Raw genomic sequence first — 16,545 nt, 5'->3', positions numbered from 1 at the left:
TCACCCCACTCGTATGATGTCATGCTCCACCTGGCCACCATTGGCTGTGGCTGATCACGTCACATCACTTGGCCTGAATATCTGTGCTGCAGGGAACTTTGTGTACTTAGCAGTCGACTTGTGACTGTAGTAACTGTGTCATTTGTGAATTTTTTCCTAATCTCTCAATCCCTTCATACTAACTATGTTGAGCAAAAACAGGAAGTGGTTGGACAAATATGTACAATATGGATTCATGTGTATAATGGAACATGATGGGAGTCAGCATCCTCAATGCATGATTTGCAATGCCAAGTTGAGCAATTCTAGTCTAGCACCAACAAAACTAAGAGAACACTCCCTAAAGCTGCATGAAGATGGGAAATACAAGAACACATTTGCTGAATTCAAGATAAAGAGAGCCAGGTTCGATGAAAAGGCTACTTTGCCTGTTCTCTGCTTTGTAGCCATCGACAAACTGATCCTCGTGGCATCGTACGAAGTTGCTTACTTGATCGCAAAGCAGGGCAACCCACACACCATTGGTGAAGCACTTGTAAAACCAGCTGCATTGAAGATGGTGAAAAGCTGCTGAAAATAAGTTATCTCAAATTCCTCTTTCAAATGAAACCATCAGCAGCAGAATAGATGACATAAGTGATGACATTTTGGCTCAAGTAGTTGTGGATCTGATTTGAAGCCCAGCAAAATTCAGCCTTCAACTCGACTAGACTATCGACGTTTCCAATCTAATCCAGCTTGTATTCGTGCGCTACGTGAAGAATGACAAGATTTTTTATTTTGTAAGCCTCTACAACAACAACAACAACAACTAAGGCAGCCGACGTGAAGAAACTTGTGGATGACTTCTTCAGAGACAATGATCTTTTATGGGATATGGTTTCTGCAGTTTGTTCAGACGAAGCTCCAGTCATACTGGGACAATACTCTGGTTTCGGTGCCCTGGTGAAAGCCGATGCGCCACACATCATTGTAATGCACTGTGTTCTGCACAGGCATGCATTGGCAACAAAAACCTTGCCCTGAAGCACTGCATTTTCAAAGAGCTGTGTAATGAAATGGGCTCTGAATTCAAGGTACTTCTGTAACATTCTAACATTCAGTGGTTATCCTAGGGAAAGGTGCTGAATCATGTTTATGCCATGCGTGTGGAATTAGCCGTGTTTTTGCAAGAGCACCAACATTGTCACGCAGATTGCTTCAAAAAATCTGAGTTCATTCTCATTTTGGCATATATGACTGATATTTTCAATGCTCTCAATCAACAGATGCAGGACAGTGGAGTCAACATCATCAAAGCAGAAGAAAATCTGAAGGCTTTTCAAAAAAAGCTACCATTATGGAAACGATGAACAGAGAATGATAACTTCACAAACTTTCCTCTGCTGGATGACTGTGCAAGTAAGATTGAAGATGTCTGAAATCAGAGACATTTCTGTACCCAGGGAACTGAAGCAAGCAATTGCCATGCACTTAGATGAGCTTGCAAGGTCTCTCGATGGATACTTCCCCACCAGAGAGTCATATTCAGCATCGGTGAGACAGCCGTTCATGTTTAGTGTTGAGACAGCAGATGTCAAAGATTAATACCTTGATGAAATCATTGAACTTCAGCAGAGCCAGGTTCAACAGCAACTTTTCAGAACAACAACGTTCTCAACGTTTTGGTGTCATCAAATTGTAGCATACCCTCTTATTGCTAAGAAAGCCCTTAGGATACTCATACCATTTGTTACAACGTATCTTTGTGAGCAATCCTTTTCGAGGATAGTAGACAAAAACAAAGAAAATGAACAGACTTTGTTGTGAAAATGATGAGAGTGGCACTTGCCAAGGTGAAACTGTGCATTTCTGAACTTGTCTCTGAAAGGCAAAGGCAAAAGTCACATTGATTTGCAGTAAATATTCATTAAGCTATGTTTTTGTTTTTGTGTGAAATTCATGTTTTGTTGGTTTTGTTCTTTGAACACGGTGATATTGTGTGCAATTGATGCATGGTTCATTTTGTACACTAATAAAATATCTACTTATGTTTTGAATTTGAAAAAATCATATTTTATTTTTTCAATTATAAAGGATTCAGTGAGTGCAAGTACAAAACTTCCTGGGTTCAGTACCTCCAACAAGAGTAAGAACCACTGTTGTAGACAGAAGTATATACAATGTAGCATTTTCAAAAATGGAAAGAGGTGGTTGAGGCCACTTTTTGTAGTAAAAATAGCAACAGCTAAGTAAAACGAAATGATAGGAGATTTTTGTTCAATATTCTAACTTGTCGATATTGATAATTTGAGTTTCTAATTCAGAAGAAACTATAGAATTTGTATTTGAACATTGGAAACATTTAAGTTTAAATCAATGCTGCATTCAACATACCAAGTGACACACCATAATCAATATTTAAAAATTCATTTTAATATTTACTTTTAAAATAAGAAATTAGCTAATGTATAATACATGAATTATAATCTATAATTTGATAATGAACTTGATGATGTGAAGTTATAAAATAGTAGTTCAATAAAATTTTGAATGTTGATAAACAAATGCAGTACATGATCTTTCATTCATAGTGATAGAGTTAATATCTTCAAATTAAGTAATTTTTATTGACCATTCCTTCATCCATATCATTGATGTAAATTAAAAAGACCAAAGGTCTTTGAACTTCATTTCTAACAACCCTCTGATATCTGACACCCAGTCAACTTGTTAGATTTTTTTTTACAAGCCTTTTATATGGCACCTTGATAAATGTTTTCTAAAAATTTAGGTACATCAAATATACAACTTTACCCCTATCTACATAAGTATTTTCCTCTTCAAAAGATGTGCAAGGCAAGATCTTCAATTAGTGAATCCATGTTGACTATCCGATAAGATTCTAAACTTTGTTAAATGACTTTGCAAAACATCTTTTATCAGAATTTTTAACATTTCCCACAACTGGCATTAGACTAACAGGTCTATAATTATTGGGAAAATTTTTATAATTTTCCTTGAAAAGGTACATTAGCTAACTTCCAATCCTTCTGTACTTGCCCACTCTTCAGGGATTGATGGGAAAAAAAAAAAAAAAGTAGCAAGTAGCTCAGAGTATTATATTATCCATGAAACACATTTCCACCAAAATGCAATAGGATCTCAAAAACATGATGGTTTGGAAGAAAAGAGTGATGAGATTAGGATATGCAACACATTTTTCACTACTTGTATTAAATCTAGGCAAATTTTTAAAGAACAAATAAATGACTGTATTCACTTGGTGCATTTTAATATACATTTGATTTCCCTATTCTCACATGTTTTTGTATTTGTCATAATAATATGCAAGTTGTGCAGACCAGTACATTTGTACAGAATCCTTGCTGTGTTATTGAGGTAACAAAATAAACAAGTTAGACACAAAGCTTTCCTGCACTTGATACATCACAACTAAAACAACTTGCCTGTTTACAAACCAAAAATAAAATGACTTTTAAACATATGTGCATATCTTAAACTTAGAATATTGAAATGCTTACCCTCCCACTTGTCTGTACTGCTTTTCTATGCTACCGCTTTTTTCCACTACAAGCATTGCTTTAAGGTAATTATGGATACTTATTTAATAAAACTGTTGATAATTTTGTTCAGGTTTTGATAATACTGTGACTGTTATTGATTGTCACCTACTTGTATGTATCTTCCTGCAGTATTTGTATTTTAATTTGCCAGTTTTTGATGTTCAGAGAAGTTATTTGTGTGCTTCTAATGTCATTCATTCGTGGTATTACCATTTAATTTTACACTGAAAACTTTTGTAATCTGTATCTTCATTAACAATGTAATGTTAATTTGCTCATTGTATCTGTCATCCTGTTATTTAATAAAGGCATTCATCAGATCTACCTTCATTATCTTACATGTTAGCATTCATTTCTTTGCTATAATGTAGGTGTCAGTGACAGGTGGATTGGTGAAGTGGGTAGTCTTGGGAAGTGATATGTCCCTCTTAAACTTTGGTACTTTTGGCATATTTTCATTTTCTTTATGAGTCTTTTACTGCATTGATGTTTCCATATATGTGCCTTTCTTGGATAGTGAATGGTAATACAGGCCTGTACATTTGAACTTTAAAAGTTTTAGTTTTAATAATAAATTTTCTATAATTCGGCTACACTGATATTAAAGATAAAAATAACATTCATGTTTTTCTATCACAAAAGGATTTTTTTACAAATTGAGAAAATAACAAACTGATGAAATTATTTGGTTTACCATAATGAACATTTTTTTTATTATGTTTGGGTTCTAGAATGATTGGTAAGGCTCTTGTACTTCATGATTGTTCAAGGTTAATCTGTAGTCAGTGGTTGCCAGCATGTTAAACATAAAATGTGACCTCATTTCAATGAAAATTATTCACTTGTGTAAAAGTACCTACGTTTTGTGAAAACTCTGTATGTGGTGAAGAAAAATGGATATCATTTTTGGATTCAACTTCCAAGAATTACTTTGGAACATATGAAAATTTCAAAACAATAAAACTGTCAGAGTTGTGTAATCTGTGTTAGTAATAATTTTGACCATTGTTTTGAGAGTGATTAGCATTGGTGACATCAAAATTGTATACTATATTTAAAATTTGAAAAGAGCCACTAACCTACCTTTACTGTACTTTTAGAAACTTTTCCTTCAATTGTTTGACAACAGTTTGTTAAACTGTATTTATAATGTTGTTAATACAATGTTTATCCTTTTTATCTTTTGACCTTTTGGGTTTCTGACTATGAAGAGCCGGGTTGTTAGAAGAGTAATAACATAGGCTAATAGTCTTTGCTATCTTCACACTAAATGTCACAACACAGACCAAGGTAGTATGGTAACATCAAATTTGATCTTGCATTCTTCAACTCTAAAGATAAATTCTTTAACCAAGATGTGTGAAGAACACTGAGTTACTGACTGTGAGAGCATGACATTTGTATACATAAAAACAATAATGCCATCCCTCTCTTGAGTGCTAGTGTTACTTAAGCCATACAAATACTGCATAAAAACATATGTTATTCACTAACTATTTCATATAATTTTTTGAGATAAAATAAAGGGAACCATAAAGTGTATTGCACTGGTGCACTCGGGCATAAAGAAGTTAAACTGATGAATTTTAGTAGTGTATTCTTTGTGGTATTTATTTGAACATGTTTAAAACTCCAATTGTAATAAATGCTGTTGTGGGTAATATATGTTTTTATGCAATAAAATAGATCTGCAGACAGCTGTTTGTTCCATTTAGAGACAAATGTGTTGTGTTACAACTATGAAAATACATAATTAAAACTGTTCCAAAGTTTATTGCAAAAAGAAAAATTAATTGTCAATCCTAAGAAATAAAGTAATACTAATTTTGTACAGAAAATATTGTAATAAATATTTAATTGTAAATAATAAAGCTAACAATTTTCACCGCTTGTGAATTGTATGTAAAATACCAATGCGATTTCCCTCCCCCCCAGGTTTTGGATATAAATCTGTCCAAGTGAAATAATTTTGACAGATTATCCATTTTATACCTGCAACATTTTATGCTAAAGTCTCTAAAATTTAATACAAGTGCAGATCTGCAGACAGCTGTTTGTTCAATTAAGAAACTAGTGTGTTGTGTTAAACTGTGAAAATACATAATTAAAACTGAAACATAACTAAAACAGTTTTTCGATATATGAAATATAATATTGTCTGTTTTACAGTTTCATGACTGTATTTTTAATTTTTTTACCTTTGATATATCGTTTTGTTTATTATTTGGTTATGTATTTTGTTTTCTGATTTTTAGGTCTCATTTCTAAACTTAATTGAAATAATGTAAAAGTAATTGAAATTTTAAACTTTTGTAATATTGCATGCATACTTCTAATTCATTTGTAATTTTGTTTCACTAGAAGTATACAGTCTAGAAGAACCTCAAAGCTTTCAGAAAAAACGCTTGCCAGTTTTCAGTGACACTTATACTGTAAATGGTCTTTTGCACTTACCATATGCAGAGATTAAGGAACCATTTAAAGCTTACTTCAACAAGTCCAGTAATAATAGTCGTATAGACTATTATGGAGGTATGGTATGTGTATTATAGCTATGTATTTGTAGGTGTATCCTAGCAAAGAACACCTGGTTTTTGTTGTTTTTTTCTTCATAGGTAATCTGTAGATTAAGTTAAATCATTAAGTTGTGTCAAAAATTATAATTAATGATTATAGTTAACCCTACTTACATGGGTGAGGGTCAAAGTGTATGTGCCATGGTATTAGATGTCAGAGCTACCAACTTTATTTCACCCTACATTTCTGATTTAGTAGTGGTTAATGGTACAGTAAATACCAAATAAAATTTACAGGGATATACAATTAAGAGGTTCTAGAAGTTATTTCTAAATGAATGAGAATATAAATGTTTAATAAGTCTGAATTTTTTTTTTAATTTTACATGAAAAAATGTTTGGAAACATTTAACTTTTGAATACTTCAATAAAACTACTGATAAAAAGGTTCTGCTTTATTATAAATGACTTGTGGATGTAACTGCAATCATGTGTATTGTTTAACTGTTAAAATATTTAATTTTGTTTTGTTTTAAGGACCTATGTATATTCTATTTGTTAGGGAATGATAACTTTTGGTGCTTTGTAAAGTAAAATATCAATCATATTCCCCTGTCTCTTCCAACTTCTGTTATTGTAGTATTTTTTACTAATAGAAAAACTTGTTATATAAAAATAATCTAGGTTGGATGAATAGTCACTACTTATTTTGTGTTTGAAGTTGTTAATTCAGAATTTATACATTATGTATAAAATATTAACCCCTTCTGTGATTTGCCAAAGATGACTCAGATGCACTCCATGTTTAAAAGAATATTTACCCAAATTTATTCACATATATATTAAGATAGGTTACCAAAAAGCAAAATAAAATGGCCTAAATTTTTTAAACTCCTGTCCAAACCAAGCTTGACACTGAAGGGGTTAATATATTTTACAAACTTTTTTGAATTGGTAATTTTATTTGAAGGAGTGAATTTTTAGTATACTTATTTACATATACTGTTACAGACTTAGTACAGACATACCAACTTGAAAGTGAGAACCAAGCCTTTAAAATTGCCTATATGCCAGATGATCAAGGAAAACCAGTCCATACATGCTTCAAACTCAATGTAACTGACAATGAGACTGTTACCATACAAAGTGTTTTGCCAGACTTGACAAATTTTACGGTAAGTATTAAGCTACAAATTATCAAATTTTTCTTATTGCAGCTTGTACAACTTGACTAAAAATTATCTTTCATCCTATTCCACTAAATGAATAAAGTGTGTGTGGGAATAAAATTACACTATTAACATATTTTTTGAATGTTAGTAAGACTGTATAGTTGATAATATAAACAAAAACATTTCGTAGATGGAGACTCATGAGTAAAATATTAATTTTGTAGCTTTTTTCTTTAAAAGTTGTACAGCTTTGTGTGGGTATTTTAACATCTATAACCTTTATAAATAATTTGTTAGACTATATCAATAATTCAGAAATGCAACACAAAAAGCTGTTACTTCCCATCATGTTTGTCATCTTGATACCTCTAGCTGCTTATGTTCCCTGCTTGAAATCTTTACAGAAGGAATCACATTTTCCTCTGTGACTATAAGAGTCCCTTTACACTGGTGGAACTCAGACTGGCTCTTCATCGGTCTGGCAGTACGTCAGTTGGACCTGATGATGTACACTATGACATGCTGCTCCATCTATCTTCTGTTTCTCTTGCTATTCTTCTGATTGTTTTTAATCAGATCTGGCAAGAGAATGTTTTTTTTGATGTCTTGAACTGGGTTTGTCCTACCTTTCTCTAAGCCTGGGAAGGATCCCAAGATTCCTTCAAACTACTGTCCAATTGCTTTGCTGAGCTGTCTCTGTAAGACCTCAGAGAGGATGGTTAATGCTCATCTTGTTTGATTCGAGGAATCAAACAACCTCCTCTCGCCCACCCAGTGTGTGTTCCGACGACAGCACTCTGCCATGGACCACCTGATTCGACTTGAAACCTCAATTAGAGAAGCCTTTCTCCAACAACAACATCTTGTATCAATATTCTTTGGCATTGAGAAGGCTTATGATACAACATAGAGGTATGGCATTTTGCGAGACCTCCATAAATATGGGTTACTTGGCCATTTGGTCATTTTTATTAAAAAATTTTTAATTGACAGGAGATTCCAAGTTCATGTGGGTTTGACACTTTCCCATTCTTTTCTACAAAAACTTGAAGTCCCTCATGGCTGTGTTCTGAGTGTCACACTTTTCAGTATAAAAATTAACGCCATCACCGAACAACTCTCTCTTACTGTTGCAAACAGGCTCTATGTCGATGACTTTCACATCTCATGTCAGTTGTCAAACATGGTATATTGAGTGTCAGCTACAGACTGCCCTCAATTGTTTACTGAAGTGGATCACAGCAAATGGCTTTAACTTCTCTCTCTCTAAAACTGTTTGAATGCACTTTTGCTGCCAACAGGGTATTCACCCTGATCCTGAACTCCATATTGGTGAAGTTGTGCTACCTGTGGTCCCTGAGACAAAGATATTGGGGCTTATCTTTTACCGTAAGCTGACCTTTATATCACACTTAAAGCAGCTGCGTTTACCACCAGTTGGGAAGGGTATAGATGTTCCATGTTAAAGATATATTGTACTCTTATTCGATCAAGACTCGACTATGGATCACTGGTCTATGGCTCTGCCAGACCCTCGACCTTAAAGATGCTGGACCCCATTCATCATCAAGGACTTCAACTCTGCACTGGGGCTTTCTGCACCTCCCCAGTTCCGAGTTTATACGTAGAATCTCATGAGCCTTCTCTGCACGTTTGCCGTTTGCAACTGTCTTTACTATATTCTTCGAAACTTCGTTCCTTACCAAAGCATCCCACCTGAGGATGTGTTTTCCTTCCTCGGTAGGCCATACTTTTTCAGAACAGATGATCTGCCATTGCTCCTTTGGGCCTTCGCATCCAGGAGCAATTGGATGAATTGGGTCTGTCCTTGGATAACATTGCAGAATCCACTGGTCAGCCCATCCCACCATGGCTTATTACAGTCCTCAAATGTGACCTTTCTTTAAGTCATCTGAGAAAAGCAGATACTCCCAATTGGAAGTACCATCTTTTATTTACTTAACATCTTTTGAACAATCTTTCCATTCCAATTTATATTGATGGTTCCAAATCAGGTGACTCTGTGGGCTCTGCCATGGTTTGTTGCAGTTTGGTGGTTGCATGCAGAATCCCCTTTAGAGCTTCTGTGTTCACTGCTGGACTGTACGCCATTTCTCTTGCCCTGGATCATATTGAAGCGAGGCAGTACTCCAACTGCATTGACTCGCTTAGTTCTCTACTGGCCCTGGAATTGCTTCACGTTGGCTTACATCCTGTTCTTGCTGATATTCAAAACCGACTGGCCCATTTCTCATTAACATCTACTTCTATCCAGTTTTTCTGGATACCAGGCCACGTTCGTATTCGCGGGAACAAACTTGCAGACACGGCAGCCAAATCTATCTGCTCTGGCACTATCACCACTATGCCTATTCCATACATGGACTATAGTCCTGTTTTCAAGGCTCAGCTCCATGTCAGCTGGCAGTCAACTTGAAGTGAGCAATGCAACAACAAGCTTTTCCAAATGAAACCCTATATTGGACTGTGGCCGTTTAGCTTTCAGAAGGAGGAAGTTGTTCTAACTAGACTACGCATTGGTCACAGTTTTTTTAACTCATTGTTTTCTTTTATCTGGAACTGATGCACCAGTGTGGTTTTTTGTAACACTCAGATTACTGTAAGCCACATTTTACTTTCTTGCCATCATTACGACTCTCAACGATAGCACTATTTTAAACATGTTCTGTACCAAGGTCTGTCCATAACATTACAGTGTTATTGGTGACGGTTACACTGTCCACCTTGATAAACTTTTTAGTTTTTTAATGGCCATTAATCTTTTTAATGTCATTTAAGTGTTTGATATTTATTCATTACATGTTTTTTAATTTTGGTTCCCTTTTAAGAGTCACAATCTCTCTAGTTCGATTTGAAATTGAAAAATGGCCATGTCATTAAATAACTCAACACCAGGACTGGAAAGGCCAACTTCAGGTGACTAACGCTGCTGTTTGAACTACCTGTTAGTCGTCCAGGTGAATTATTATTACAATTTTGCTGCATGTCTTTTAAAATTTTTATTACTTTACTTTTTGAAAATGGCCATAATTACATATAACCCAGAACCAGGACTGGAAAGGCCAACTTCAGGTGATTGATGGTAGTTCTTGTACTTACCTGTTAGTCTTCCTAGCAGGTTATGATAATTACCATTATGCTACAGAAAGTCCTTTACAACTTCTCTTACTGTAATTTCTCTCTTAACATTGTAGACTGGATGTCAACATTGGTTTTATGCTATTTATGTTTTGAAATGCTATTTTGTTTTACCTTCATTTCCTTTTATGAATTTTACTACATTTACTTTATTTTTACTTTTTTACTGGACATTTGACGCAGATAGCCTAGCTGCTTTGTACCATGAAACACTAAATCAACCAACCAACCAGAGGCAGTTTGGAACTCAGTAGTGAGCATTGCAACTGTGGATAGATGATTTTTACAGGATTCAGCACTCGGTGGTCCTGTTCTGTGAGTTTGTGTGGCCAAACACTTCATGGCTGAGCTGCTGTTGCTTCTAGACATTTCCATTTCATGATATCAACACTAACAGTTGACCAGGGCAGAAATTTGATGCAGTGACTTGTTGGAAAGGTGGCATCCTATGACAGTGCCATGTTGAATGTCACTGAGCTCTTCAATATGATCCATTCTACAGTCAGTGTTTGTCTATGAAGATTGCCTGGCTGTATTCTTGTATGTCTTTGCACCTCTTAGCATTGAGTATGGCTGAAATAGCACCTGTTAGCATTGAGTATGGCTGAAATAGCCAAACCCACTAATTAGAAAGGATTTCCACATACCTTTGGCCATGTAGTGTGTGTGTGTGTACATAATTTCTCATGGAGAAGATGGAGCCTATGTGGTATTTTATGTTCTGTGTTTCCAGTTGAGATGAGTTTTCCACAAGACTGCTTTGGTAGTGTTTATAAGGTACGGGTTCTGCTGTGTGCTTGCTGTTTTTAGTCACAGCAACCTATAACACTGTCTCATGGGTCCCAATTCCAAATGATTGTGCCTGATGACACAATACAACCAACTCTCTGTTCCTCTCCATACAAGAATTTATTCCAATATTTCTTGTATTGGAGTGCAGAAGTAGAGCTGTGCAGTTTAAATGATATAATCAATTATTTAAGAGCAGCCATTGCAATGATTAGTATGCCTTAAACTAACAGGTTAATCATAATTAGGGTTTTCAATTATTTTCAATTTTTGATTATTCTGACAATCCATGTGGTCAAACTATTACCATTAAATTTATTAAGTATAAGCCTAAAAAGGGGTGAATGAGAAAATGTTTAATAATTTGAGAATTTGAGGTTTGATTCCTATTGCCACTAAATTTGCTGATCCTGTATTTGTTATTATAAAGCTGTTAGGGCTATCTGCCAATGTCACTGATTTTGAACTGATGACTAGAGGAATGATAACTGACTGTTAGCACCCACCTCTAACTCTCTGGTTACTTGATTACTTGAGTATTAGTGTCAATTTATTGTGTTTTATACACAGTATTATATTTTTAGTTTATAACTGGACAACTGCATTATTTAATGTATAAGTAGCCACAGATCTAGGGGAGGAGCTCAAAGGGTTCAGGTTCCCACTTGTTTTTCAAAAATTAATAACTATTTAATATTAATGATCAAAACCTCACTCAAACATTCAACTTTTTTTTTTAAAAGTTCATAAATTATTTTTTTTAATATTCTCTAAATAGCATAGATCTAGGGTGTATAAATCCACTCTATTTTCTCTTCACCAAAAATTAATTTTCACACTGCAGGCAGGTCAAAGTGTGCATGTCATAAAATTTTTATGGGTTAAATTCAAATTTTAATTAAACTATGCTGTAGTCATGGTATATGAATAAACTTGTCATAAAAGCATTGTTAATAAAACAAACTTTTTTAATTTTAGAGCAAAATACTTTTAAAAATTCTGTCTCATCCTAGTATGGGAATTGTGACACTCTTTCTACATATCCCCTCTTCTCTAATTCATTTACCACTCCTCTAAGAAATGGAGAATTTAACATAAATTACACAGTGTAATATTATCACTCAGGTAAAAATTAATTTTTATAGCCTTCAATCTTTGGTTAGAAAATCAGATCCTTCCTGCCATGCCCAACCTGTCACTTCCTATCTTTTACAAAATGTCAGTAATTCTTTAATATTTAAAACTATATGACTTATAACCAATAGAAAGTCACTTTTAATCTGTCAAATGACATATTACATTGCTTTATTTTCTCTATGGAGAATTATATATTTTGCTTCTAGTTCAAAGTTTATTTTTATGGGAAATATATTGACAAAATTATGAGAATCCTTAATGGCTCTTAAAAAGACAGAGAAATTATGGTAGGTGTTGCACATTGCTTATGTTTTGTATGTGATTAAAGTCTGTTCTTTGGTACATTATTTAAGTAGTTATTTAGTAAAGTTGTACCATTAGTATAATAATAAAAAACAAGGTTAAGTTTCCATAACAGTCAAAGAGTAAAAAGAAAAAAAGGTCCATGTAAGTATTATGTTTTATGGGTTTTTTTTTGTGTGTATTCTATATTTATCATCACAAATTTAACTGAAGTTTAAGAATTATTCATTGTGTTAAAGTAAGTAAGATAATGGAAAACAAAAGGTAATCATGAAAACAAATATTCATGAGGGACACTTGCAAGCAGCTCAGTAACCTGTGCATTATGTAATTCAGTTGAGTAACATGAGTTACTAGACACTTTCTTATTCAAAAAGCCAAGGAGACCACAAAGTTGAAAAGATTAAAATCTCAAAAACTAATAATTTCACCACACAACTCATAAATAATTTGTTTTTGAGATTTTAATCTTTTCACTTTGTGGTCTCCTTGGCTTTTTGAATAAGAAAGTGTCTAGTGTCTTTTGGTCATCCTATACTATGTGTTTTTATGAAGAAAATAGAGAGATATTGTTCAACTGTAGTGTCTTTGCAAGCTTTCATTTTGTATTTTAATATGTACATATTTAACCGTAGCTCAATGTTTATTTACTCTTCATACCAATTTAGTTTTATTAAAATGCCTGCATATGTGTGCATGCATTTAATTTTCTCTCCCCAGGTATCTGTTACTGTGCATGACACAGGATTTTAGTGTCTTATGTTTAAAATTTTTTTAAACTACTTTTTTTGTGATATCAATTTATATAGCATAAAAGCTTAGCTAATAACTCATATTTTAATGGTGTATAAGTTTTAAGATATTTTTTTTATAAGGCAATATTTAAAATAATCCTGAATTTACTCTAGTGTGAATCACCTAACACGTTTCTAAGTATATAATATTTTTAAAATTTCTATTTAAATTTAATTGTATCTTACCTACAATGAATAGAAAGTTGAGGTTTTTCATCAGTCAAATGATTTATTGTTTAATGTTGTATTCAAAATAGTCAATTTCACTTTTAATTCAACTTTAGTTCCTGTAAGAATCACAATGGCTAGCTTGTATACATTTGTCTCTTGTCGTATATTTAGAAAACCAGAAAAATTGTGATTGTTAGAGTGAATTGTCTGCTTTTTGCACATTATTAGTCTCTTTTGTTGATGCATGTAAACATTATTTAATGCACTTAAAGTAGGGTTAACTGTCTAATGGTAGAGAGCAAAAAAAATACTCTGTTAAGTACTACATTTAATGTCTGTTATGTTTATTTATCATTATAAAAGTAACTATGTCAGTTAAGATTAGATTAGGTAAAATAAATAAATTAATATAATAAAAAGTTTCACAAGGCATGCACATGAGCAGCTCAAAGCAGCTTGTGGGTAATGTAATACAATGCCACAAAGCAAGCTGCATGTTCCCCGAGTGATTTACGACTTTTAATGGCACAAATAGTAATAAGACATTAGTAAAAGGACAATAAAGCAATAAAATGTATTTACAAATAAATGTATACTGTTATTAGTTCAGAACTACTTAGAATTAATAAATGTAGTTTCATGATACACTTGGAGTCATTCTAGAAAGAAAAAGAGAATAATTTAGGTTATTGTATATGGGTGAAAGTGAGATCAGTCATATTGACCAACCTTGTATAAAGTAAGGGAAGATAAAATAACAGCTAAAATAGTTTTATTGAAAACAAGCTTTTGAAATGTATTTAGGAGGTTTTAGAGATTACTAAAATGAAGTTTGGATTTTTGAGATGAAAATTATTTTTGTCTTAATATGAAAAACACTTTGCACATGGTTTATTCAAAACAAATACTCAATATTTTCATGGACAAATCTTTATTTTAGTTTATTTAAAATGCTTCACTGAGAAATATGATGTTTTGTGTGTACAAAGACTTGTGTTAACCAAAAGACTGCTTCATTTTCTGAAGATGTACATACTGTATTGAAAGTTAGAAGTATTAAATCTGTAAAGAATTTAACAAGTACAAAGGGTTTACATGGTTGGTTATCTTTGCCGAACCCATGTGAAGAAAGTTAATGTATTTCTATTCCAATATATGATAACATTGACCATTAGATCACTATTGTATGAATTACATGAAAAAAAAGTATAATGCTACATCTGTAAGTCTACCTGTGCACTGAATGAAAATGTTGTGGTGTCTTTTGTGTTGACTTGAAACTGGAATACAGGACGAGATTTGTATGTTATTTCATTCACTAAAAAATGTCTAGCATTGAAAATAACCAATTGGTAACTTAACACTGAGAATATGTCAAAATGGTGAGAAGTCTTTGTTAATGTATGTAACTACTGAAAGATTTTAAGTTTGTTTTTTTTATAAACACTTAAGGAAATAATCTTGTTTATTTTTAGTATGTTGTTGATGAATTTTGTGAGAATACCTATTTTCAAATCAAAACACTTTGTTCTCGCTGGGAATTCACTGAAATCTATGGGAAAAAAGTGAACAAGTACACCATGTGGGTCCTGCAGAACGATACTATTCCTATACGTTACCAAATGAAGGGTTATAATTCACTTCTGGGATCCCATTATGACAAGTATGAAATTTACTATGGAAACTTTACAAGAGATGTCTCTGATTTGGTTTTCAACATTAGCAAAAGTGAGTTTGAGATTCTTAGCATTGTAGATAAGGTTTTTTTATCTCTTAAATAATTCTTAAGAATGAAAATAAATTATGTAACTGATGATTAGTAACCAAACATCATTATCAGACCTAGTATTCAATTTCAATTAGAATCCATTTTAGGACTATCATATCTGGGGGCACTACCACAGTAACATACTGTTTGTACTGAAATAGATCAAAAGTCTTAGCTGATCATTGTTTGGTTCTGTTTTGGGTGTAAAGCACTCAAAATATTTTGCACGGAAACATTGGTTTCACCGCAGAAATTCAATTGTAAGTGTTCATAGATGTTTAATTTTTTTCATTAAATGATAAAAAATGAGTTTATTGTATATAAAATTTAAAAATATATGATCATTATGCTTAGATTTTTAAGGGGGCTGGGATACCTTTTTCCTCCTTACCTCTGTTTTGCTTTCAGGATTTTATGGGGCTGGACACACTCGTAAACCAAGATTTGTTCCTGTCCACTTCTAATTGGGACTTATTGATGGCTCTTTTATTCCACAGGCCCCTTTATTTTATTTTATTTTTAGAAGGGGGATCTATGATTTTATCATGTGTGATATCTGTATTGTTTTGTTGTTATTGTTTTTTTTATCTCTTAGCCATTGCATTCTGTATTCATGCTCCATTTCTGCAACATTCCTGTCATTTTTCCTACCCTCTATTATGGATGCTCATGAGGTATGTTCTTTCTTTTAATTTTCTTGTATCTGTCACTTTTAATCCTAGACAGATCTGGTTGGCTCTCTTATGTCCTGTACTTACTATGGGTTGCTTCATTACCTTCAATGCTTCTTTCCATTGGTTTCCCTTCCTGATGTTTCATTCCCTAGCACCTCTTATCTGTTTGTGATTTTTTTTTCCTTCCTTCCTTTGCCTTTTAGATTCAGTTTTTGATTCAATTGGCCTTTGTCTTTCTTGTCTCCTTTTTACCTCATAATCAATTCCTGAAGTCTTCACTCTGATTATGCACCTTCCCTTCTACCTGTATCTCACCCTCATTGTACATTGAAGATACTTTTTCTGTCTACACCTCATGCATTTATATCCCATGTTTCTCCCTCGCCAGGGTGCAGTCTTCCACCTGTTTCCATCCTCCTCTTTTAGTAAAGCTGTAACTGGGTAAGATACTTTGTGTGTGTATCTTTACTATCCTTTTTTTTTAGGAGCATATCAC

General features: G+C 33.4%; 1 protein-coding gene across 1 annotated transcript in view; it reads left to right on the top strand.

The window, feature by feature from the left end:
• LOC143255726 (digestive cysteine proteinase 2-like) overlaps positions 1–16,545 on the top strand; it is a 49,524-nt gene that overhangs the window by 10,337 nt on the left and 22,642 nt on the right. The window contains exons 2-4 of the mRNA XM_076511861.1: positions 5,928–6,098; positions 7,094–7,257; positions 15,083–15,335. Coding sequence (XP_076367976.1) covers positions 5,928–6,098; positions 7,094–7,257; positions 15,083–15,335 — 588 coding nt within the window. The remainder of the gene's footprint in view (positions 1–5,927; positions 6,099–7,093; positions 7,258–15,082; positions 15,336–16,545) is intronic.

This window comes from Tachypleus tridentatus, chromosome 7 (assembly GCF_004210375.1).
Source record: "Tachypleus tridentatus isolate NWPU-2018 chromosome 7, ASM421037v1, whole genome shotgun sequence".
Lineage (NCBI taxonomy): Eukaryota > Metazoa > Arthropoda > Merostomata > Xiphosura > Limulidae > Tachypleus > Tachypleus tridentatus.
Note: the sequence above shows the minus strand (reverse complement) of the source record. Positions and strands in the feature narration are given on the sequence as shown.